This window comes from Aquarana catesbeiana, linkage group LG01 (genome assembly GCF_042186555.1).
Source record: "Aquarana catesbeiana isolate 2022-GZ linkage group LG01, ASM4218655v1, whole genome shotgun sequence".
In the NCBI taxonomy this organism is placed as follows: domain Eukaryota; kingdom Metazoa; phylum Chordata; class Amphibia; order Anura; family Ranidae; genus Aquarana; species Aquarana catesbeiana.
Genome location: NC_133324.1, coordinates 513,923,466 through 513,950,610, shown reverse-complemented (window position 1 = coordinate 513,950,610; position 27,145 = coordinate 513,923,466). Strand labels below are relative to the sequence as shown.

At 44.1% G+C, this 27,145-nt stretch overlaps 1 protein-coding gene across 2 annotated transcripts in view; it reads right to left on the bottom strand.

Moving 5' to 3' along the window:
- Window positions 1-25,748, bottom strand: part of CDC34 (cell division cycle 34, ubiquitin conjugating enzyme) — a 58,105-nt gene extending 32,357 nt beyond the window's left edge. The window contains exons 1-2 of one of the 2 annotated variants that reach the window (XM_073594034.1): window positions 25,384-25,748; window positions 7,473-7,604 (exon numbers count right to left, since the gene is read on the bottom strand). In XM_073594034.1, the coding sequence (XP_073450135.1) occupies window positions 7,473-7,604; window positions 25,384-25,566 (315 nt within the window). In that variant the 5' untranslated portion in view covers window positions 25,567-25,748. The remainder of the gene's footprint in view (window positions 1-7,472; window positions 7,605-25,383) is intronic. The other variant, XM_073594035.1, reaches the window with a different exon arrangement.
- Window positions 25,749-27,145: the final 1,397 nt, after the last annotated feature.

The following is a 27,145-nucleotide window of genomic DNA, read 5'->3' as shown; positions in this document are numbered from 1 at the left end:
TTGATCCCCTATCAGCAAGATTTCTGGCTCCCTGGTGTCTTCTATACAGGTAACGAGCTGAGATTAGGAGCACTCTCTTAAAGGGTGTGCTCCTAAGCCCAGCGTGTTTCCTGTATAAAAGACACCTGTTCACAGAAGCAGATTCAAATCTCTACACCATGGCCAAGACCAAAGGGTGCCAACCCTTGAATTCATACCAGGAAACATAAGCCTTCCAGACTCTATAGTGTATTGTTTTGGAAGATGGTTTCCTTGCATTAATCAAATTAGAGATAACTGGCCCGGAAAGCCCACGTTTCTTTAGAATGTGGGTTTCAATAGCCAGGCCGTTAAATTTAGCGTTCATAAAGTAGGATGGAATATCGGCCCCTGTGAGAACAGGTCTGGCCTTAGTGGAAGTGACCACGGACCCTCCACTGGCATCTTTACGATTTCTGCATACCATGACCTTCTGGGCCATGCTGGTACTGCCAGAATTACTGGTTTTCTTTCCAGCTTGATCCTGAAAAGAAGTGGAGGCAGCAATTGAATAGGGGGAAATGCATAGATCAGTGAGAACTGATCCCATGGTATCACCAACGCATCTGTTCTGCATGTGAATGGATCCTTTGTTCTGGACACAAAGTAGACTAATTTTATGTTGAACTGGACGCTAGAAGACCTACATCCGGAGTCCCCCATCTTTGACAAACAACCTGAAAATATGTCAGGATGAAAAAAACATTCCCTTGGGACTAATCAGGCGACTTCAGTAGTCCGCCTGCCAACTCTATTCCCGGAATGAAGACTGTCGATGGAATATTTCTTTCTGCCCAAGTTAGAATACGGTTCACCTCTATCTGCACTGAGAGACTCTTGGTGCCCCCTTTGGTGATTGATATAGGCCACAGCCGTGGCATTGACAGATTTGATCCTGACAGGACATTGCCTTAACCTGGAAGTCCAGGCTTTCAGAGCCAGTCGCACTGCCCGAATCTCTAGGATGTTGACGGGCAAGGCTCTTTCGGTTCTTGAACACTGTCCTTGGACAGTTGTCCTCTGTCGTTACCACTTTCCAGATAACCCGTCTGAAGGATTTACCTTTTAGCAGAATCTTTAGTAACCACCAATTGAGGCTTTGGGACACCCTTGGGGACAGCCGCATTGGCAAGTCCAAAGCTTGGATTGTTTTGTTCCAAGCAAATAGAATACTGTTTTGCAACAGTCTCAAATGGAACTGGGCATAGGGAACTGTTTCAAATGAAGCCACCATCTTTCCTAACAACCTCATGCAAAGGCGAATGGAGGGATCTTCTTCTGACTTGACCATCCGCATCAACTCTCTTATGGAGTTGTTTTTTGCCTGGGCAAAAACACCTTTTCTGGGCTGTATCTATGACCAGACCCAAATACTCCAGCTTTTTTAGTGGTTTTAAGGGAGACTTCTCTAGGTTGAGAACGCAACCCAGACTTTTCCAGGTAACTGGTTGTAAAGCGTACACCGATTGGTCTATTAGCAATAGATCGTCTAGGTATGCCAAGACTGTTTATGCCCTGTGCCCTTACCTGGCTAGAGTTGGGGCTAGCACTTTTGTGAACACTCGGAGTGCTGTAGCTGGCCCGAAGGGCGAGGCTACAAACTGAAATGCTGTTCTACTTCGAACCACAGAAACCTTTGGTGAGCGGGAAATATATGGACATGCATCCCAAGATGCCGATAGACACCAGAAGTTTTCCTCATTGTAGGATAGAAACTACTGACCTGATCGACTCCATAGAAAGGAGCGGATCTTCAGGAACTGATTTAGATTCTTTTAGATCTAGAATGGATCTGTTGAATTTCTGCATGGATCTGTACATGTACAGGAAACGCATGAAAAAGGCAGTGAAGGTTTTAAGGAACCTAAGAAGAGACAGAACTATTAGCTGACTCTACTAGAGGTAGCTTGAAAGAGGCACGAACCATCTCTGTAAGAGATTTGTACCAGCAAACTCTCAGATTGTGAGGCTGAAAAAACTCCATTTGTCTCCTCCGCAGAGGAGTAATCAGTTTGCCTTTCTTCCTGATCACCTGAGGGTAACCCCTCATCCTCTACCCACTGTTCTTTTGATAAGGGGGTCTAAGGTGGGGGAGGGGGATCTAACACGCTTCCTATCCTTTTGCATAGCGGATGCGGTTAAAGTCGCTAATTTTCCTTCTAGGCCCCGCATTTTCAATCATGTATACAGGGGCTGAATGTTTTCTCCTCTAGAGTCTGACGGTGGAGGCCTAGAGTCCGTTTAAATAGGACATTTATACCTTCTTTTGAGCAAAAGAGTACCTTTCCTGCTAGAACTCATTTGGATGTATTTGACCAAATCCTCCCCAAATAGTCGCTCCCCATGAAAAGGGAAACTAGTCAGAAGCTTTTTTGCAAGATGCTTCGGCTGACCAACCACAGGGTCCTACACATATGTTTTAGCACAAGTGCAAGGCGGGACACTTGGTGGATAGTCTTTTATGGCGTCTATGGCGAAACATAGCACCTTTGGTAATTTGACTAACTCACGGGCCTTTTGTGCAGGGGCCTCCCTAAGGGCCTCTTTGAACTGGTCCTTTAGGGACTAAAAAATGATGCCTACTGCAGCGACTGCAGGCTGAGAAATGGCACCTGCCAGGAAAAAGGAGGATTTTATCAAAAATTCCAACTTCTTATCTGTTGGATCCTTAAGAATTTGTGCATTGTCTACTGGACAAGTTAAATTTTTATTGATGCTGGAAACCGCAGCGTCTACTGCTGGTACTTTCCATCTTTTGTGAATTTCTCCTCCATGGGATAGAGAGCTGAGAAACTCTTTGGAGGAAGAAAATGCTTATCCGGATGATCCCATTCAGCATAAATAAGCTTTTCTAGTAATACATGAAAAGTTTGTAAAGGTTTTAAAGAACCCAAGGAAGGGACCGAACTTTCAGCTGACTCTGTTAGGAGTAGCATGAAAGTGGAACGAACCATCTCCGTAAGAGTTTGTACCATCAATCTCTCAGATTGCGAGGTTGCATAGGGTTCATCAACTGTTTCCTCCGCAGAGGAAAAATTGGCTTGTTTCCTACGTGATCGCCTGAGGGTAATACCTCATCCTGTGCCCACTGTTCCCTTGGTAAAGGGTTTGAGGTGGGGGAAGGGGGATCTAGCACGCTTCCTATCCCCTTGGATGGAGGATACGATTAAAGCCACTAATCTTCCTTCTAAGCCCTGCAGGGCAGAGGATAATGCATATTTAATCACGTATACAGGGGCTGAAGTGTAAGAAGCAGTTGCATCAACAATAGGTTCCAAAGACTCACCCTGGATTGCCATATCTGGTATCTCCAGAGAGGATAACAGCGTGAAGGCATGACTGGAGTTCCCAGCACCTAGGGGTGGTATTTTTGGCACCCTTGTGGTAGCTCTGGAAGTCACAATGCTAAGCACAAAAACAAAGACACTTTAAAAAATATACCATTTGCTGAGCAATAATGTTACCATACAGATCAATTTCTGATGCTGAATAACAACTGTATTTCCTGTACTGGAAATACCTGCATACATTGTTTACGTGACCCAGCGCTCCTGTGTGATAGCCTCTTCACTTCGGCTGCTCTTGATAGAGACTTTGTTATAAGAGCATCACGTGGACGCTGAGTCCTGCACACGGCGCCGCCTGTCTTAAACCCTGAAAGTTTCACTGTATGGGTGCAACAAGCTTTAAACAGGCAAGTAAAACATAATAAAATGTTATTAAACTGCTGCTGCTAAACCTCCCAAGCTCCGCTTGATGTATAAAACAAGCCGCGCCGCACCCTCGAGGTGGGGGGGGGGAATAGATAGAGAGATATATATCTCTCTATCTCTAGTTAGTAGTTGAAACTTATATTCTCATTAAAGTGGTGTTCCGGCCGTGTTTTTTTTTTTTTTTTAAAGTCAGCAGCTACAAACACTTACCTGTCCAGCGAGCCCGCGATGTCAACCCACCGAGGCCGATCCGTCCATCGGATCGGCTGCCGGCGCCGCCATCCTAACTAAGGGAAACAGGCAGTGGAGCCTTGTGGCTTGACTGCTAGTTTTCTTACTGTGCATACGCGAGTCTTGCAGCGCTTTGTGAATGGCCCCGTTGGTTTCTGGGACAACACATGTCCCAGAAGGCAACAGGGCCGCTCCCCGAAGAGGAAGAAGCGCCGTGGAATAGGAAGAGGCAGATCAGGAAGACAGGGGTTTCAGGTATGTTAAAATTTTTTTTTTTCCAAATTTTTTTTAAAATATTGATGCACTTTATTTTAGGATGGCCCTCCACTTTAAGTGTAAATCAGTTTAGCGCTGACACATTGTCAAATATGCATAACTACCCAAAATGATGTAGTACAGCTTTTACATTGCTGTACCCCCCAGCCCCTTAGTTTCCCCAATCTGGGGGGGGGGGGGGGGAGGGGGGGCATTTTGTTCAATTCAAACCCCCTCGTGCAACTGGGACCACACAAGCTGCTGTAGCTGGACAGAGCTGCTGGGAAACATAATAAGGTATGTGTATCTTTACTCCCTCTAGAGGAGATTTTTTTAGGCATTACAATGTTTAATATATGGAAGAAAGGCATAGGTGGACCTTACAGTTCCTAAGCTTCTTCCCTTCCCTTATCCTCGCTGCAGGATACTACTGAAACAGACAGATCCAAACTTCACCCATCACGGCGGGCAGCGTTAGTAAACCTTCAAAGACAGGGTCCCTTTTAATAGGGGTTCCACTCCTTTGGACCTGTATAGCACCCCTCAGGAGCAACTTTAGGTAATGTAGCAAGACCAAAAAAGTCCTGGTTCCTAGGGTCCAGCCCTCAAAGAGAAGCATTACAGGCAAAACCTCGTTCTTCTATGTGAGGCCTGGGTACCATCCTGTGGCCTCAGTGACGTGGATGGATCTGGTTGTGGAGGTTTTTTAAATCCAGCATGGATCCCTCCTGGAGCTCCTCAGAGCTCATCTTCACTTGTGACCAACACCTTAGACCCTGGCGAAAAATTTGATGTGCTCCTGGAAGGAGGGGTTATATAGGGAGTGAACTTCCTTGATTGGGTATACCAGTGTCAACACCTGAAGGTGGCCCATATCCCATTAAGTAATTACTTAGGCTCTGTGTCCCATGATGTACCATAAAGAAAATTGAATGTCATTTGAAAAAAAAATTAAAAAAGAAGTATCTGTAAGAGCTATGGGCGGAAGTAACGTTTTGACGTCACTTCCGCCCTGCAATGTTATGAAGACGGGTGAGGGCCATCTTCCCCTCACTCATCTCCATATCACACGCGGAAGAGGACCCGATCACCTCCACCGATATCGACGGCTCTGGTAAGCGGTGGAGGGCACTGGAGCGCGGCAGGAGGGGCCCTCTCCTGCCACCGATAAAAGCTGAAGAAGAGGATACCGGGGTTATGACAGCTAGCCATAAAGGGGAAGGGAAAGTACCAGTTTTTATCAGTACTCGCTTTCGCATTCCTTGTCTAGGGGAGGACGATATCCCTTGCCCCATCCCCTCCCATAGCATGTCACACACAGGACCATTCACCAAGCGCAGTAGGGATCCAGCTGTGGTTCCTCAGGAAGCCAGCTCTGGTATGCAAGATGGTGGCGCTGAGGACCTGCAGCTATAAGAAGAAGGGAAGACAGCACTAGACCCAAGTCAATGGCAAGAACCTGATTTCTAAAGCCTCAGACACACGATCCGAAAATCAGACGACAGATTGTCCGTTTTTTTTTGCATGCTAGTCGCATATCGAAAATGATGAGTCTACTAAAGTTCTGAAAATTTTCGTACCACAGAATAAAAAACGGAAGTGATGTCATGTGTTGTAATATGTTTGTATTGCATTTTTGAACGACAACTGTACAGATTAAACTAAAATCATACGTGAAAAATTTCTGTGCTTGTCTGATCAGATAATAAAATCGGATGAACAGTTGTGATCGGCTCTCCAAACATCTGTACCTTTGTCGCTTCAAAAGTGGTATTTTTCGTACACTTTTCGGATTGTGTGTACAGCCTTTGAAGTCAGCAGCTACACTATATACAGCAGGCAAAAATAGGTATTGGACGCGCCATCATTTTTTCTAGGTAAATACATTTCTCAAGGTGCTATTGACATGAAATTTTCACCACATCAGTAACAACGCATGCAACCCACACATACAAAGAAACCAAAAAAGTTCAAAAAAGTTAAAAAGGTATGTGTAATAAAATGGATTGACGCAGGGAAAAAGTATTGAACACATGAAGAAAGTGAGGTTCAAAAAGGCATGGAAAGCCACAAGCTGAAATCTATCAGTAAATTAGAAAGCAGTCCCCTGTCAGTGCAAATTAATATCAGCAAGTTCAGTCTCAACAGATAGCCTATAAAAAAAAAAAAAAAAGTGTCACACAAGAAACATCTCATGATGGGTAAAAGCAGAGAGCTCTCTCAAGACCTTTGCAACCTTGTTGTTGCAAAACATACTGATGACATTGGTTACAGAAGGATTTCTAAACTTCTGAATATTCCAGTGAGCACTGTTGGAGCCATAATCTGGAAGTGGAAAGAACATATTTTCACCAAAAACTGGCCACGACCAGGTGCTCCTCGTAAGATTTCTGACAGAGGAGTGAAAAGAATTATCAGAAGAAGAGTTGTCCAAGAGCCAGGGACCACTTGTGGAGAGAAACCTGGAATTAGCAGGTACAATGGTTTCAAAGAAAACAATAAGCAAATGCACTCACCCGCCATGGCCTGTATGCACACTCACCATGCAAGACTCCATTGCTGAAGTTCGTTTAAAGTTTGCTGCTGCACAACATTTAGACAACCTTGTGAAATACTGGGAGAATATAATCTGGTCAGATGAGATCAAAATTGAACTCTTTGGATGCCATAATACACACCATGTTTGGAAGTCAAATGGCACTGCACATCACCACAAAAGTACCCCCATACCAACAGTGAAGTTTGGATCTGAGAACATCATGATGTGGGGCTGTTTTTCAGCATACCATACTGGCAAACTTCATATCATGGCAGTAAGGCTGAATGGAAAAAATGTACCAAGACAGTCTTGACAAAAATCTGCCGCCATCCACCAGGATGATGAAGATGAAACCAGGGTGGACATTTCAGCAAGACAATGATCGCAAACACTAAGCCAAGGAAACTCTCAATTGGTTTCAAAGAAAGAAAAAGCTGCTAGAATGGCCCAGCCAATCACCTGACTTGAATCCAATAGAAAATCTATGGAAAGAACTAAGTAGAGTTCATAGAAAAGGCCCACGGAACCTTCAAGATTCAAAGAATGTGCGGAAAAATGGGCCAAAATAACACCTGAGCAATGCATACGACTAGTTTTTCCATACAGGAGGCATCTTGAAGCGGTCATTACCAACAAGAAAATAAAACAAGGAGAGAGGCGCCTCTAACAGTAGATGTTTGTAAACACTTTAATTAGCATACAGTTTATGCACTCACATTTGGAAGAAGTATCATGAGCATATCAGTCCCAATAAGTCTAGGTGCCGCTCCTGCTAGCTGCTCCCTCCATCCGTGTTGCTCCGGCGCTGTCTGAGAGAGTGTCACTCCATTGCGGATGGATGACGGCTGCTGTGGAGGAACTCGAGGGTCAGAACGAGGCTTTGAACTCAGGGATATGACGTCACCAGTAATGGATGCGTTTCATGAGCATGTGCGCTGCGATAGTACGGCAAGCTGCACTCCTTTCTTAACAGACTTAAAAGAGTGGACCACATAGGCTCATTATAAAAAGGTGATGGACTCAGGAGGGGAGGAGAATTATCGGAGTGGGCCACACTGATTAAAACGTACCAACATGCAGTGGAAGACAAATAAAATACATACAAGTGCAAATTTAAACCATTGGAAGACGCTTAGTGGAACAAACTAAGATTCTTTTAGAAACCATATATATATATATATATATATATATATATATATATATATATATATATATACACACATACACACATATATATATACACACACAAACACACACACACAGGGGCAAAAAAGTATTTAGTCAACCACCAATTGTGCAAGTTCTCCCACTTAAAAAGATGAGCGGCCTGTAATTGTCATCATAGGTATACCTCAACTATGAGAGACAAAATGTGGAAACAAATCCAGACAATCACATTGATTTTTGAAGAAATTTATTTGCAAATGATGGTGGAAAATAAATATTTTGTCATTTTCAAAAGTTCATCTCAATACTTTGTTATATATCCTTTGTTGGCAATGACAGAGGTCAAACGTTTTCTGTAAGTCTTCACAGGGTGTCACACACTGTTGCTGGTATGTTGGCCCATTCCTCCATGCAGATCTCCTCTAGAGCAGTGATGTTTTGGGGCTGTCGCTGGGCAACACGGACTTTCAACTCCCTCCAAAGGTTTTCTATGGGGTTGAGCCCCAAAGAATGATGTTGCCACCCCCATGCTTCACAGTAGGTATGGTGTTCTTTGGTTGCAACTCAGCATTCTCTCTCCTCCAAACACGACAAGTTGTGTTTCAACAGAACAGTTCTACTTTGGTTTAATCTAACCATATGACATTGTCCCAATCCTCTTCTGGATCATCCAAATGCTCTCTAGCAAACCTCAGACAGGCCCGGACATGTACTGGCTTAAGCAGGGGGGCACGTCTAGAACTGCAGGATCTGAGTCCCTTGCGGCGTAGTGTGTTACTGATGGTGGCCTTTGTTACGTTGGTCCCAGCTCTCTGCAGGTCAGGTCCCCCCGTGTGGTTCTGGGATTTTTGCTCACTGTTCTTGTGATCATTTTGACCCCACGGGGTGAGATCTTTCGTGGAGACCCAGACCGAGGGAGATTATCAGTGGTCTTGTATGTCTTCCATTTTGTAATTATTGCTCCCACAGTTGATTTCTTTACACCAAGCTGCTTGCCTATGGCTGATTGTCTTCCCAGCCTGGTGCAGGTCTACAAATTTGTTTCTGGTGTCCTTCGACAGCTCTTTGGTCTTCACCATAGTGGAGTTTGGAATGTGACTGTCTGAGGTTGTGGACAGGTATCTTTTATACTGATAAGTTCAAACAGGTGCCATTAATACATGTAATGAGTGAAGGACAGAGGAGCCTCTTAAAAAAAGAAGATACAGGTCTGTGAGCCAGAAATCTTGCTTGTTTGTAGGTGACCAAATACTTATTTTCCACCATAATTTGCAAATAAATTCTTTCAAAAAAATCAGACAATGTTATGGTCTGGATTTGTTTCCACATTTTGTCTCTCATAGTTGAGGTATACCTATGATGAAAATTACAGGCCTCTCTCATCTTTTTAAGTGGGAGAACTTTCAGAATTGGTGGCTGACTGAATACTTTTTTGCCCCACTGTACATATACACATATACACACACACACACACACACACACACACACACACACTTAAAATATGCAAAAAAAAAAGAAAAAAGATGATATATCGCAACAATAAAAAATAGGTATCAGTAGAATCCATAGATACTAATATTAAATTATTAATGCCAATACTGAAATTAATTTTAAATTAATTTTATAAATTGATGTTAACGATTAGAAAATTCAATAAACAGGGAATAGAAGCAAATAGTATCAAAATCAAAGCACAAAATCTGAAATAAAATAAATTAAATGGAAAACAAACAATTAAGGAGGATTCGCTGTTAGAAATTGGTCTCAAGAGGTAAAGAATAAATAAATTACTAAACATTAAAGCAGGTGAATGAGACCCGACGATCGTACGCATATTTATATAGCACTGGTAAAAAGAGAACTAGAAAGGCCATGGAATAATCTACTATCAAGTTATATTATGATGAGTTAACTGCATAAGTCACATGATATCAAGGAGTTGAAGGGGAGGAAGGAAAGGAAAATGGGGGTGATGTTTATTTGGGTTTTAGTTATATTTAATTAGGAATTATAATAAAATTATATTACTTTTTGATGGGGGAGAGGGGGGAGAGAGAGAGAGAGAGAGAGAGAGAGAGAGAGAGAGAGAGAGAGAGAGAGAGAGAGAGAGAGAGAGAGAGAGAGAGAGAGAGAGAGAGAGAGAGAGAGAGAGAGAGAGAGAGAGAGAGAGAGAGAGAGAGAGAGAGAGAGAGAGAGAGAGAGAGAGAGAGAGAGAGAGAGAGAGAGGGTTATCTGTAGTATTTAACCATTTATAGCTATATATGGTATGTACGTGCCCACATACATGTAGACCCATGTTCTGTATATGTGCATAGAGACCAACCCATTTTTACTTTTCCAAGATCTTAATACGTTTATACACAACCTTACACTAAAAAGATACGAAGAATCTGCTGCCCACTGTTCTACTCCCCATACTGTATCTCCATCTGTTACGGTCAATGATCAGCTCCTTCTGGACGCCAGTTCTATAGATCTCTTGGATACATCAATTTTTTTTTTTTTTTTCAAATATAATTTTATTCAACAACTGGGGAAGGCACATCAACATAACAACTTATACATAGGCAAGTGAGAAATGTTGAGGGCGCAGCCTCTATCAGAAGAAAAGATAATGAGGACACAGCCTCTGCCATTGTAACATTTCCAAATCTATCATTTGAGCACTTATAACAGACATGTGTGATCTTAAAGGGGTTGTAAAGGTAATTTTTTTTTTTATTTAAAATAACAAACATATCATACTTACCTTCACTGTGCAGCTCGTTCTGCACAGAGTGGCCCCGAACCTGGTCTTCTGGGGTCCCTCGGCGGCTGTTTCAGCTCCTCCCCGCAAGCATTTACCACCTTAATGCGAGCTCCCTCGCATGGTGGTGAGTGCTTGCGGGCGCGCTCCCGTGATACAGCCGGCGGCTATAGCCGCTCGCTGTATCACTCGGCCCCGCCCCCCGGCGCGCCGCGTCATCGGATGTGATTGACAGCAGCGCGAGCCAATGGCTGCGCTGCTTTCAATCCATCCACTGCAGCCAATCAGCGACCAGGCTGAGCTGCAATGAGGACGAGCAGCGAAGATTCGAGGCGTCAGGTAAGTAAAACGGGGGGGCTGGGGGCGGCGGTACTGTCAAAAGTTTTTTCACCTTAATGCATAGAATGCATTAAGGTGAAAAAATTTTTATCTTTACAACCCCTTTAATGCCTTATATTGAGGTGCTATATGAACCATCAGTGCCCTCCCACTCCATTTTCCAAAAACTTAGAATTCAAGAAAAATAATTTTGAAACAGAAAAAGAAAATATGGACAGGAGAGTATAAAAAGGATAGAGAACGGAAAAAGAGCGATATCAGAAATCAGAAATCCATAGGGGATACATCAATTTTTGCCCAAAACCCCTTGAGTCTTTTTACACAACATTCTGCTACTTTACCTCCTATAGTTCACACATCTTTTAGGCCCAAGTCTATTTTCAACCCATCCCATGCCAAGGGTCCTTATTGGAGAGTTTTTACAGGAGTAGTATATGCAGATTTTCTTAAACTGTGTCAGTCATCAAATCTCTCCAAAACTAATAATCTCTCCTCAGCTCAGATAAAAATCACTGCAATTTTTGACAGAGGCTAAAGACAGTCATTAAATTGGCAACAAGGAGGGATAGTGCTACAAAATAAAGACGACTACATGTGTGAAACAGAGATTGCTTTCTGATGGCACTACGTATATGAAAATTGCTAGAGACTCTACACTCGATTTTGCTAAAGAAGTCGATTCTCTAGTAACCTCAGCATTACAGGACGGTATCATAAATAAAATGGAAAAATCTTTTTTACGTAAAGATTACTACCAGGTGCCATATTTTTACCACCTCCTTAAAAGGTCCACAAAAACTTAGACCTCCCCCCCAGGTAGACCCATTGTGGCCGCAATGGACAGCGTGACCACGGGGCTAAGTGTTTACATAGACCAGTTTTTACAGCCCATAGTGCATCAGTTGCAGTCCTATATTAGGGATGGAACACAGCTTTTGGAATTACTGTCTTCATACAGGTGGGAGCCGACTTACGTATGGCTCTCACTTGATTATAGAAGCCACACGTGTTTGCCTTACACACAGTAATTTCAATTTGGATAGAGATTTTTATTTACGATTGCACGGCACGGCAATGGGTGCTAATTTTGCCCCCTCGTACGCGAACCTAGCAATGGGTTTTTGGGAGAATCACCATATTCTCCAAAATAATCCTTTCGGCTAATATGGTTTTCTTTGGGAGATATATAGACAACATAATTGTCATTTGACACGGTACCCCTGATTCTATGGATCCTTTTCTAAATTACTGCAATGACAACCAGTATGGTCTGTCTTTCACTTCAGTAACTGACAAAAATACCCTGGCCTTTCTAGATTTGGAATTAAGTCATGATGAGGATTCCACCACCATTTTTGCAAAAAACTATATCAAACAGACTGCCGGTAACTCGTACCTACATCACAAAAGTTGCCATTACCCGAAATGGATCGCCAATATCCGTAATGCCACGTACACACGACCGGACTTTACGGCATACTTTGCCCGGCGGACCTTGACAGACTTTCCGAATGAACGGACTTGCCTACACACGATCAACCAAAGTCCGACGGATTCGTACGCGATGACGTACGACCGGAGTAAAACAAGGAAGTTCATAGCCAGTAGCCAATAGCTGCCCTAGCCTCGGTTTTTGTCCGTCGGACTAGCATACAGACGAGCTGACTTTTCGACCGGACTCGAGTCAGTCGGATAGATTTGAAACATGTTTCAAATCTAAGTCCGTCAAACTTTTGATAAAACAAAGTCCGCTGGAGCCCACACACGATCGAATTGTCCGACGAAATCAGGTACGCCGGACCAAGTATGCCGCAAAGTCAGATCGTGTGTACGCGGCATAAGGGACAATTCTGCCGTTTGCGACAGAATTGCACAAGAGATAGGGCAGGGATGGCAGCAGGGAGATGACGTCAGAGTGCCCTGTTAAAGAAAAAGTTTAGTGATAAACAATATTCTGAGCACCTTGTAGATCAAGCATATTACCTCAAAGGCAAAGCTCCAAAAAAGATCCGTGAACCTGAAGATCATTCGGTCCGATTCACCACCACCATTTCAATTTCAGTTTAAAAATATACTGACCAATGATTGGGACATCCTATTACAAGATCCCAACCTTAAAACTGTTATCCCTCAACCTCCTAGGGAGACCTATCGTACAGCGCCGAATCTAAAAAATAGAATTGCTCCTAGCAAAATCAGACCTAGCATAGTTCCCTCTACTAAGCCAGTACTCATACCACTGGTAGGAATGTACCAGTGCCGCAAGACCATTTGCAAGACTTGCGAATTTGTCAGACATGCCCAAAAGCACGAAAGGTAAAATCTATTGAAAGATTTCTTCAACTGCTCATCAGACTTCATGGTGTATGGGCTCACCTGTCCGTGCAGCCTAATTTATGTAGGCTGAACTATATGAGCCCTTAGGACAAGGTTTGGTGAGCATAGGAGACTCATTGAAGGAGGGACTGATCCACATAGCATCCCAAGACATTTTTCTGAGGTCCACCAACATTCCACCAATGGCCTACAAGTCTGGGTCATTGAACAGATAGCCAAGTCCCTTTCTGTCGCTGAACGTTTTAAGAAACTTTGTGCCAGAGAAACGTTCTGGATTTATAACCTTGATGCCCTTTCACCCAGTGGCATTAATGAAGCCATTGAAATTTCTACTATTATATAAATATATTGTAGCCTAGCAGCCATACATTACTACATAACATTTTTTTAAACCTGTATTTATTTTACTCTAGGTTTATTATGGGGGAGGCGGGATCTGAATTTGTAAGTATCGATAATGATATGATCTAGTGATAAAATATATAACCTTAAACTGTTAATAGGGTTATCTATTTTTTTAGTGGGGACTATTATATGTCTGTGCCTCTATGCACATATACATGGGTCCACATGTATGTGGGCACGTACATAATATATATATATATATATATATATATATATATATATATATATATATATATATATATAGTTACTGTATTTATTGGCGTATAACACTCACTTTTTCACCATGAAAATCGGGTGCAAATAGCGTGTGCGTGTTATACGCCAATACTTCAATTTTAGCTGCCTCGGAGGGGACAGGATGAGCGCCGTCAGATTACATACAATGAGAATCTCCTGTTTACATGGCGTCCTCTGTAATAGGAAGTCCCGTCTCCTGAGCCGCCATTGGACCACTGTTCTGTCTATCATAGGAGAGTCTCACTGTATCTAATCTGTCGGTGTTCGTCCCCCCCCCCCTCCCCTCTAGGCTGTAGATGGTCATCGATCAGACAGCACTGATGGCAATGGTGAGGCTGCTTCATTGAAGGCATTGGTGAGGCTGCTGCATTGATGTCAATGGTGAGGCTGCTGCATTGATGTCAATGGTGAGGCTGCTGCATTGATGGAAATGGTGAGGCTGCTGCATTGATGGCAATGGTGAGGCTGCAGATGGGCATTGATCAGGCTGCATTGATGCAATGGTGAGGCTGCAGATGGGCACTGACCCTTATTTTGCTTCAAAGTTCCTTATTTAAAATGTAAGATTTTTTTTCCTGAAACTTCCCTCTTAAAATGAATGTGCGTGTTATACCCCTGTGCGTGTTATACGCCGATAAATATGGGTAAATACTACAGATAACCCTCATTTCTTTCTTCCTACCCCCCCCCCCATCAAAAGTAATATATTGGAATTATAATAAAATTATAATACCCAAATAAACATCACCCCCATTTTCCTTTCCTTCTTCCCCCTTCAACTCCTTGATATCATGTGACTTATGCAGTTAACTCATCATAGTATGATTTGATAGTAGATTATTCCATGGCCTTTTTAGTTTTCTTTTTACCAGTACTATATAAATATGCATATGATCATCGGGTCTCATTCACCTGCCTTAATGTTTCGTAATTTAATTATAAATTTATTTATTCTTCACCTCGAGAACAATTTCTAACAGTTAGCGATTGCTCCTTGTTTTCATTTTAATTTATTTTATTTCAAATTTTGTCCCCTTGATTATGATATTTTCCCCTCTCACCTTCCAGGACAGCTACTTGAGAGATGATTGGCTCCGCCCTCTACAGGAAACACAAATCAGATAGCATTTAAAAGGCCCCTCCCTTTCCTCTGACCCTCAGTTGTTTTGTGTTTCCAGTCCCTCCAGGAGCACCGACACGTTTTTTGTTTTCCTATGGTCTGGTAACTGTGGTTGGTGGACCCCCATTCTCTGGTTTCATCCAGTACTAGTTGTGACCAAGTCCTGGATGATGGTCTGTACCAGAAGGGTTCCCTATTTCTAAGGGTTACTTGCCTTTGAAAATGCTGGCAACTCCCTTCTTTTCCCCAGCGCTGCTATGTGGAACTGTGTCCTCCCAAATGCTTCATTCTGGTGTACCAAGATGGCGTCAGGAGGACTTCCTGTGATGCAGCCGGAAGTCACATGACGCACTTCCGGACGCCGAGTTCTCATAAGGAGCATGGTGGAGACACTGAGGACATGCTGCAGAGGAATGGCCTGCTAAAAACGCCATTCTAGGCGCAGTTTTTGCGGTACAGCAGCAGTCTTCTCGGCGACCGTTCTTCGCTTTCTTCATGGAGCTTGAGGACAGGTCTGAGGATGGAACATCCGCTCGTATTGAACCAGCGGCAGCATCCGGGTCCCATAGTGCCCCCAAGGTAAGCCCTGGTCTGTGGATAGCTGCAGCAAGGGACTTCTTTTGTTTGGATACTTTTTTCATGGCCCTTGCTTCTGCTCTCTTCTAGGCCAAACCGGTGAAGAAGAAATGTGGGAACTGTAGAGCCAGGCTCTCTGATAGTTAGAAAAAGCTATTTTGTGAGGATTGTATCCCACCCAGAGCTAGTTCAGAGTCTTCCTCCTTTAAGGAGTTAATGACTTCTATGAAGGAGGTAGTGGATTCTTTTCGGTCACTGAATGACAGGGTTGCTAGTATAGGCCCTTCCTCCTCTAGACCCATAGCTCAAGGTCTGCCAGGTCCCTTCCCTTATTAGTATCTGAGACTATTAGTTCACGCAATACCTCTGATCTGGAGGAAGGTGAGAATTCAGTCTCTTCATCTGATGAAAAGTCTGCATCAGAGGAGGATACAGGTAGCTCATCCAAGTATCTTTTTCCAGTGGAGGATATTGATGAACTATTAAAAGCAATTTATACCTCAGAGCAGATTGAGATCCCACAGCATGCTCAATCTGTGCAGGATAAAATGTATAGGGGCCTTCAAGGACGGAAATCTAGAACCTTTCCGGTACATCAGTCTCTTAGAGACATGATTCTATCTGAATGGAAAGAACCTGAAAAAAGGTTGTTCCAATCCAGAGGACACAAAAGAAGATTTCCTTTTCAGCCTGACTTTGAGGAGGTTTTCTTTAAGTGTCCTAGATTAGATGCCCCTATGTCACAGGTGTCCAAAAGAATAGATCTTTCTTTTGAGGATTCTGGGGTCCTTAAGGATCAAATGGATAGGAAGGCCGACTCATTGCTGCATAAGGCCTGGGATGCTTCAGCTTTTTCTTTAGGCCCAGCGGTTGCATCTACCTGTGTGGCCAGAAATTTAGATGTATGGGTACAGCGTCTAGATGAGCTTCTGGCATCTGACACCCCCAAGGAAGAGATTAGAGAATCTCTCCCACTCATTGCCAAGTGAGTCGCCTTCCTAGCTGATGCAGCAGCAGATTCAGTGAAATCCGCAGCTAGGGCTTCTGCTCTCATTAATTCAGCTAGGCGAGCTATCTGGCTTAAATCTTGGGAGGGTGACCTTACCTCCAAGAATAAGCTCTGTGGCATTCCTTTCGAAGGTAAACTATTGTTTGGTTCTTCCTTAGAAGAAGTCTCATCTCGTTCCTCTGAGAAAGGTAAACGATTCCCTTCTTCCCAAAGGAATAAACCCCAGAATAAGGCCCCTTTCACACTGGGGCGGTGGGGGCGTCGGCGGTACAACAGCGCTATTTTTAGCGCTGCTGTACCGTCGTTCTTGCAGCGGTATTCGGCCGCTAGCGGTGCGGTTTTACCCCCCCGCTGGCGGCCGAAAAAGGGTTAAAATCCCTCGTACAGCGCGGCTATAGCCGCGGTATTGCCGCGGTATAGCCGCGCTGTCCCATTGATTTCAATGGGCAGGAGCGGGGAAGGAGCGGTGAATACACCGCTCCTTCCCCGCTCCAAAAAAGCGGTTTGCAGGACTTTTTTCACCGCCCTGCCTGCGCACCGCTTCAGTGTGAAAGCCCTCGGGCTTTCACACTGAACAAACAGCGGAGGCTGTTTAGGGGCGGTTTTCAGGCGGTATTTTTAGCGCAATACCGCCTGAAAACCGCTCCAGTGTGAAAGGGGTCTTAGAGGCCTTTTCGTGGCTTCCAAAACAAGGCTAATTTTGAAGCCAACAGGCAACAGGCTAAAAAGAAATGGTCCTTTAACAAAGACAAACTCAAAGGGGTAACTCCCTTTGCTCCTTCAGCCCCTTCCAAGAGTACCAAGTGACGCCAGGTTAGGGGTAGGGGGAAGATTTGCCATTTCATCAAGGAATGGGCAGAAATTTCCACCAATTCCTTCAAACTCTGTTAAAGGGTTACAGATAAAACTACCAGAAGGGAATTTTCTAGATCTCGCCTGGTGGGAGCAGCGAGAACATCTGCAGAAGGGGAAGGATTGGGCACAGCATTGCCTGGTCAAAATTACCACAGACGCCAGTCTGTGGGGTTGGGGTGCTCATAGTTACATATATATAGTTAGTAAGGTTGAATAAAGACACCAGTCCATCCAGTTCAACCTGAGTGAGTACACCCTCACATCAGTCCCTACCCTCAAGAAACCCACAATCCAAGGTCCCCAACTCACATTCATATACTAGGGCCAATTTTGGACAGAAGCCAATTAACTTACCAGCATGTCTTTGGAGTGTAGGAGGAAACCGGAGTACCCGGAGGAAACCCACGCAGGCACAGGGAGAACATGCAAACTCCAGGCAGGTAGTGTCATGGTTGGGATTCGAACCAGCGACCCTTTTTACTGCTAGGTGAGAGTGCTACCCACTACACCACTGTGCCGCCACTGTGCTCACTCACAGGATTGGCGGGCTCAAGGAGCCTGGTTGCCAGAGGAAGCAGGTCGCTCCTCGAATTTCAGAGAACTTCTGGCTGTGAGGAAAGCACTTATGTCTCTGGGAGAGAGGGTCTATTCAAAGGACCTTTTAATATTTTCAGACAATGCCACGACAGTGGCGTACTTGAACAAACAAGGGGGCACTTGCTCGGAATCACTTCTGTCATTAACGCAACAGATTCTGTCCTGGGCAGAGATCTATGTCTCTTCAGTAAGGGCAGTTCACATCAAGGGGTCAGAAAATGTGCTGGCGGACTTTCTGAGCAGGGTGAGCATCAGTTCCAGCGGTTGGGAACTACATCAAGGCGCGTTCCAGGAGGTGGTGCTAAGATGGGGTCTCCCCACAGTGGATCTTTTTGCCTGCAGTCTCAACAAGAAACTACCGGCGTTCTTCTCTCTGGAGAGAGAAACAGGGTCCTTGGGGATGGCTGCACTGTCCTTCCCTTGGGACTTCAACCTGGCCTATGCCTTCCCTCCTTTTCCCCCTAGTGGTTCGGAAGATTATTCAGGACAGAGCAGAAGTCATTCTGATTGCCCCCTGGTGGCCCAGAAGGAGTTGGTTCTCCTCTCTGAAGGCCCTATCTGTGTATCCTCCCTGGCCCCTTCCAGTTCGAAAGGATCTACTCCATCAGGGACCAGTATTGCATCCAAACCCTCAGACCTTCCATTTGACGGCCTGGAGGCTGAGCGGCGCATCCTACAGTTAAGTGGATGTTCAGAGAGGGTTATTCATACTGTCCTGGACAGCCGTAAACTGGTCACAAGAAGAATCTATGGGAAAGTTTGGAAAACTTTTATTTCCTGGCAAAGGAAATTTGGTTTAGATTCTTTTTCCACTCTGTGCATTTTAGATTTTCTGCAGGAGGGAGTGGAAAAGGGACTCTCTGTCAACACCCTTAGGGTTCAGGTTGCTGCCCTATCTTTATTTTCAGAGAGAAGACTAGCGGTAGATCCCTTAGTCAGGAGGTTCCTTTTAGCCAGAGCTAGGCATACTCCCAGGATCCTCAAACATGTTCCCCCCTGGGATCGGTCGTTGTTATTAAATGCACTAACAAGGGCTCCTTTTGAGCCTTTGCATGAGGCTTCCCTGAAAATGATTTCTTTGAAGTTGTCCTTCCTTTTGGCTATTACGTCAGGATGAAGGATTTCTGATCTAGAGTCCCTTTCCTGTAAAGATCCCTTCCTGAGAATTTTAGAGGATAGGGTGGTGGTGATTAAACCCGATCCACTCTATCTACCCAAAGTTTCTTCCAACTTTCATAGGTCCCAGGAGGTAGTCCTCCCTAGTTTCTGCACCTCTCCCAAAAATGCGGAAGAGGAAAGGTTTGGTCTTTTAGACATAAAGAGATGTCTTCTACTTTATCTAGAAAAGACCAGTGGGTTTAGGAGTTCCTCCCAACTGTTAGTTTTGTTCAGTGGCCCCAAGAAGGGGTCCAAAGCATCTAAAAGTTCTATTGCAAGGTGGATTAGGGGAGCCATCTGTGAGGCATATAAAGCGTCAGGTCGCACCCCTCCTTCTATAATTAGGGCCCATTCAACAAGATCCATGGCCACATCATGGGCAGAAAGAGCGGGAGCTTCATGGGAAGATATCTCTAAAGCTGCCCTCTGGTCTTCCTCTCATGCATTTGTCAAGCATTATAGAGTTCAGATGCTTTCCAGCCAGGACCTTTCCTTTGGTAGGAAAGTGCTTCAGGCTGTCGTCCCTCCCTAAGATATAATATCTTGCTTATCCTCTCAAGTAGCTGTCCTGGAAGGTGAGGGGTGAAAACCCCTGTTAGACTTACCGGTAACGGTATTTCCAGGAACCTTCCAGGACAGCGTCTATATTCCCACCCTATTCTATTTTTTCACTGGTCAACTAGGTTTTCCTGGTGGTGGTGTGTTTTATGTTTTCTATTTTTCTCCTCTGCCGAGTGCACCTTCGCTGGAGGTTATTTGATTTTCTAAACAACTGAGGGTCAGAGGAAAGGGAGGGGCCTTTTAAATTCTGATTTGTGTTTCCTGTAGAGGGCGGAGCCGATCATCTCTCAAGTAGCTGTCCTGGAAGGTTCCTGGAAATACCGTTACCGTTAAGTCTAACGGGGGTTTTTGCTTTTATTCCCCGTTTATTGAATTTTCTAAATTGTCAACATCAATTTATAAAATTTCAATGTTGGCATTAATAGTTATTTAATATTAGCATCTATGGTTTCTACAGATACCCATTTTTATTGTTGCTATATTTAATGTAATAATAATTTTTTTGGATCAATTATGATTAATCAATTTCTTATGATTGATCTCCCTTCTTATATAACATGCCTATTACATCAGCACAGCTTATCTAGTATACGTATTTTAAAAAGGTTTCCAAAAGAATCTTAGCTTGTTCCACTAAGCGTCTTCTAATGGTTTATATTTGTACTTGCATGTGTTTTTTTACGTATTGTCTTCCACTGCATGTTGGTACGTTTTAATTAGTGTGGCCCACTCTCCGATCATTATTCTCCTCCATCCCCTTTATAATGAGCCTATGTGGTCCACTCTTCTAAGTCTGTTGAGAAAGGAACGCGGCTTGCCGTACTATCGCAGCACGCATGCTCATGAAACGCGTCCATTATTGGTGACGTCATCTCCCTGATGCCATCCTTGCCCTGAGTTCCAAGCCTCGTTCTGACCCTCGAGTTCCTCCACAGCAGCCGGCATCCATCCACAACGGAGTGACACTCTCCCAAGACAGCGCCAGAGCAACACGGACGGAGGGAGCAGCACCTAGACTTATTGGGACTGATATGCTCATGATACTTCTTCCAAATGTGAGTGAATAAACTGCATGCTAATTAAAGTGTTTACAAACGTCTACTTTTAGAGGCAGAGCTCTCCTTGTTTTTTTTCTGCAGTCTGGGAACCTGGTTTCTGTTCTCCTATGACGGCAGCCCTAAGAGTTATTGGACATTATTCCCCATATTCCTTAATACCCCCTTTCCACATGGATCAGCAGAGACTGTGTATTTAATGACAGTATTTGTAATTGGGAGATACATGAGCCTAAGTCATTGCGCCTATACCTGTATTTTTGTCATTACCAACAAGGGATTTTGTACGAAGTATTAAATAAGTTTCAGTTAGCGTGTTCAATACTTTTCCTGTGTCATTCCATTTTATTACACATAACTTCATTTCTGAACATATTTGTTTTGGTTATTTGTATGTATGGATTGCTACCGACATGTGGTGAAAATTTCATGTCAATAGCACCTTTAGAAATATATTTACCTAGAAATATAGTGACTTTTTAACCACTTCCCATCCGGGCCAATTCTAACACTTCGCTCCGACATGTAAAAGTCATAATTTTTTTTTTTTTTTAATTACTCAGAACCCCCAAACATTATAGATTTTTTTTTAGCAGACACCCTAGGGAATAAAATGGCGGTCATTGCAACTTTTTATGTCACACGGTATTTGCGCAGTGATTTTTTAAACGCATGATTTAGATAAAAAAAAAACAGTAAAGTTAACCCAATTTTTTTTTGTATTATGTGAAAAGTGATGTTACGCCGAGTAAATCGATACCTAACAAAACACGCCAAACTTTGGTACTTAAAAATTTTCATAGGCAACGTTTTCATTTTTTTTTTTTTTTACAGGTTACATGTTTAGAGTTACAAAAGAGGTCTTGGGCTAGAATTGTTGCTTTTGCTCTAACGCACGCAGCGATACCTCACGTGTGGTTTTAACACTGTTTATGTATGTGGGCGTGACTTGCGTATGTGTTCGCTTCTGTGCGCAAGCATGCGGGGACGGGGGCACTGTAAAATTTTTATTTTTCACTTTAAGCCCGGGTTCACACCTATGCGAATTAGATGAGGCTTACACCGCATCTAATTCGCAGGACATTTTAAAATACATTCATATGAATATATCTGGTTCACATATGTGCGTTGCATTCGCACTGCGCATTGCACAAAAAACGTGTGCGTTTTTTGGGCATTGCGGTGCGAACTACAAGCCTATTATCTCCTATGGGAACGCATCTGATTCGCAGATGCATTGCGTTCTGAACAAGGATTTTCTCTTTCTCCTCACTACACCTCCCCCTCTCCCCCCCCCCCTCCCTCCCCCTCTCCCTGCTCTCTAATCCTGAGCAAAAACGCAATGAATCCGTTGAACAGGAGATTGTTATCTCCCCAGTGAAACCTGAGCTTCAATTCGCACCGTACATGTGTGAAACCAGGCTTAAAAAAATTTTTTTGATCACATTTATTACAATTACAAGGAACGTAAAAATCCCTTGTAATAGGAATAGTGTGTGACAAGCCCTTTTAATGGAGAGATGTGGGGTCTCCTCCAGGCTGGAAAGGCTGAGATAAAAAAAATAAATAAACTCTCTCTGCTTTTCCAGCCGTGTCCTTGGCTTTGTTAACATCCACAGGCCCGGATGTGACATCATTACGTTGTGCCCGGGCCTCTGAGTGTCAGAGATGACTGGGGACCATCTGGTCCCCAGTCATCTCTATGGTAAACTTCCGGTGGTGACCGATTCGTTCTCCAGCTCACCAATCCCACGGGTGAGCTAGGAGAAGCACTCGAGGGTGGTGGGAGGACATCCCCTCCGGCCGCCTGTAAGAACGATCAAGCGGCTGAACTGCCGCTATGACTGCGTCGGACCAGTCTGGTCGAAAAGTCCGCACGTGTGTACGCAGCTTTATTGTAATTTTCCTTTCCTGGTGCCAATTCATGGCAAGATAACATTACATGTATGCTGCTATGTTGGTGCCAGGAAATTGTATCAAATACCGTAATTTTTAGGGTTGCACCAATAACAGTATCGATACTAAGCATTTGTAAGAGTACTTGTACAAATGCTCCGATGCCTGAAAACCAACACCTTTGCAGTGTGATTTGAGCCAATACAAAATGAATTGCTCTAATCTCACTATAAAGAATTGCACGTGATTTGAATAGAGATGTGGTGCGATTCCTGTCCTAACAACAAGAGGTTTCCCGGCTGAAGTCACTACGACAAGCCTGGGTTCACACGGGAGCAGTGCAGGCAAAACCACATGCGATTCGGACAGGAACCTTTGTGGTGCAATTAAAGCCCATTCATTTTGTATGGGCCCAAATTGCACGGCAAAGGTATCAGTACTCGGCAAGTACTTGACCCAAAGTATTGGTACTTCTACTCGGCGGATAAAAAAAAAAAAAAAAAACAAAAAAACACACACACACACACACACATTGGTGCAACTCTAGAAATTTTCCTTTCCTGGCTTTAATCCATGGCAGATTACTACCATATGCATGCTGCTATGTTGGTGCCAGGAAACAGAATTTCCCTCAGGTCCCTCACTGATGTGGAGCGGGTGTAGTGTGCCCTCAGGGGTGGTGCGGGTTAGCTGCATCTCTCTATATAGTTCTACTATGTCCTGCAGTTTTGGCTACAGCCACTGCGTGGTCAAACCGCTCCACTAGAGCTGCAACCTCATCCCTTTAAACCCGAACACATCTGAATTAAACAGGTTCTGAGGTTAGTTTAATGCAGATAAGGCACTAAGTGAGTTTAATTACCACCTTAATCAGCCACAGAACCTGTGTAATTAATGTGTGCGGGTTTAAAGGGATGAGGTGCCAACCCTACACCCCACCTAAGGCTTGGTTCACATTGGTGCAATGAGGGAAACCCTGCGAATCCACATTGTACCTGAATAGCAGGCAGTTCACACTGCCTTATGCGAACCGCTGGGAGTGTCAATACAAAATTAATGACGTCCCCCCCCCCAGATCGGTTTGCATATTGCACGGCAAACTGTCAATTCGGACAGGAATTGGATCTAGGGTTGTCACCTCATCCCATTAAACCTGAACACATAAGAAATACACAGGTTCTGAGGCTAATTTAATGCAGATAAGTGAGTTTAATTATCACCTTAACCACTTCCCTACCCGCCTATAGTCAAATGACGTCCACAGATGGGATCTCCCATCCTGGGTGGACGTCACATGACGGCCTCGGTAAACACACAGATCCACGTCCTGTCAGCTCAGAGGAGAGCGATCTGTGTTCCCAGAACACTGATCGGTCTCCTTCACTTGTACGTTCCCACCCCCTACAGTTAGAAGCATTCCCTAGGAAACACATTTAACCCCTTGTGTCCCCCTAGTGGTTAACCCCTTCACTGCCTGTCACATTTACACAGTAATCAATGCAATTTTATAGCATTGATCGCTGTATAAATGTGAATAGTCCCAAAAATGTGTCAAAAGTGTCCGATGTGTCTGCCATAATGTGGCAGTCACGAAAAAAAAAAAAAAAAAAAAAAAAAAAATCGCGATCGCCGCTATTATTAGTAAAAAAAAAAAATAAATAATTTTTTTTTTTTAAATGCCATAAATCTATCCCGTATTTTATAGACGCTATAACTTTTGCGCAAACCAATCAATATACGCTTATTGCGATTTTTTTTACCAAAAATATGTAGAAGAATACGTATCGGCCGAAACTGAGGAAAAAATGTATTTTTTTTTTTTTAAATTGGGATATTATAGCAAAAAGTAAAAAATAGTGTTTTTTTCAAAATTGTCGCTCTTCTTTTGTTTATAGCGCAAAAAATAAAAACCGCAGAGGTGATCAAATACCACCAAAAGAAAGCTCTATTTGTGGGGAAAAAAGGACGTCAATTTTGTTTGGGTACAACGTCGCACGACCGCGCAATTGTCGTTTAAAGTGCAGCAGCCCTGAAAACTAAAAATTGGTCTGGGAAGGAAGGGGGTGAAAAGGCCCGGTATTGAACCGGTTAATCAGCCAAGTTAATACTTCATATGTGTTCGGTTTTAAGGGGATAAGGTGGCAACTCTAATCGTATCGCATGGGTGTGAACACCTATGCGATCCAATTCTGGTGCTGACCAAAAAAATGGTCCTGCACGTCTCTGGTCCGAATGCAATGCAAATTCAGCCATACACTGTGTATGGCTGAATTTGCATCGCACAGACATGGCATGTGGTTTGTATTGCAGTGCGGTGCAAATCACATGCGATGTTGGACAGCGCACCAATGGGAATCCAGCCTCAGGTGAAGGGGCTTTAGAGGGATTTTCTCTCACTTCCTGTTGCTTCTCTGACAGGAAGTGAACAAGAATCTCCCGAACAGAGATCTGAGAGGGCTTCAACCCTTCATAACCCTATGGAAAACTAACAAAAACTCGTGTCTTCAGACATCCTTTGCCCTAGTCTTCCACCAGGTCTGTTACCTAGGACAAGCTGCTTCCTCCTCACCTTGAAGTACCCCCCTTCGTAGAAGGTGCTGGGGGGCCCAAAGATCGCCACCTCCCAGTTGTACAGATCCCCCTCATCCACCAGGGTGACCCGGAACCCCTCCACTGGCTCCTCCTGCAGCCCCTTCATCTCTAAGAGGAGCGCCTTCTGAGAACTGGGCACCGGCATCAATTGCCGAGCCATGGCGGCTCTGCTCCGGAGTCTCTGCACGATCCCTGTCCGGTTTACAGCGGACACACGACACCTCAGGAGGGCATAGCATCGACAACAGCTCGCCGCCTAACTACCACAGAAAGGGGGAGGCGCGAACTACAACTCCCAGCAGCCCGGGGCCGTGACGTCTCTCAGCGGCGCTGCTGTTGTGTCATGTGGGTGGGGAAGGGGAGAGCGCATCCCCTCACTGGAGCAGTGCTGGATGGGAAGACAAAGCTTCAAACTGTTTCTGACTTCAAATTTGTGTGTCCCTGCTAATGGTCTAATTTATTTAACCACCAAAAGTGTTAGGCCTCATTCACACAACCATTCAAAAAATAAATAAATAGCATACACTAGTATTTTCTGAATGCAGCTGCATTGTTTTTAATGGAGACATTCACAAAGGTGTGTAAATGAGCTGCTTTCAGGCTCCGTTCACGCCATTCATTGGAATGGGGTGCATGCACCTTTATAAAAACATGACCGCAACTCTTTTTGATCATGTGGTTTCCCTGTGGTTCCCACACCCACTATCGTGTTGTGTGGGGGTGCCACCTCATCCTATATTAACCACTTGCCGACCAGCCGCTGTCATTATACTGCGGCAGGTCAGCTCGTTCCCACGAATCGTTGTAGCTGTATGTCGGTCCCTTTTAATAGCTATAGCAGGCGCGCCTGCTGCATGGCAGTGGAGCTGATGCACATGCCTGGCGCTCAACTTCGATCGATCCACAGAGAGGCAGAACGGGGATCTGTCAATGTAAACAAACAGATCCCCGTTCTATCAGAGGAGTAGAGAGAGATAGTCTGTTCCTAGCGATCAGGAACAGCGATCTCTCTGTACTCCCTGTCAGTCCCCTCCCCCCACAGTTGGAAACACATTTAACCCCTTGATCGCCCCCTAGTGTTAACCCCCTTCCCTGCCAGTGACATTTACACAGTAAGCAGTGCATTTTTATAGCACTGATCGCTGTAATTGTCAATGGTCCCAAAAAATTGTCCAATCTGTCTGCTTCAATGTCGCAGTCCTGCTAAAAATCGCTGATCACCGCTATGGATGAGCTCAGGCATGTTTGCAAACAGCACATGCAGAGCCCGCCAGGAGGTCGGCACTGGGGAGCGCTAATCACAAGCAGTGAGACATTGTCCAATGCACGGCTGCAAGGATCAGGAAATGTCTCACTGCCTGTGATTAGCGCTCCCCAGTGCCGACTTCCTGGCGGGCTCTGCACATGCTGTTTGCGAACACGCCTGAGCTCATCCTTAATCACTGCCATTACTAGTATAAAAAAATAATAATAGTAAAAATGCCATAAATCTATCGCCTATTTTGTAGACTAACTTTTGCGTAAACCAATCAGTATATACACTTATTGTGATTTTTTTTTTTCACCAAAAATAAAGTACAGTGGAACCTCAGATTAGGAGCATAATCCCTTCCAGAAGAATGCTCGTAATCCAAAGTACTCACATATCAAAAGCGAGTTTCCCCATAGAAGTTAATGAAAACGAAAATAATTTGTTCCGCATTGACTTCAATGGGATGCAATACCGCATGTGGCCAGAG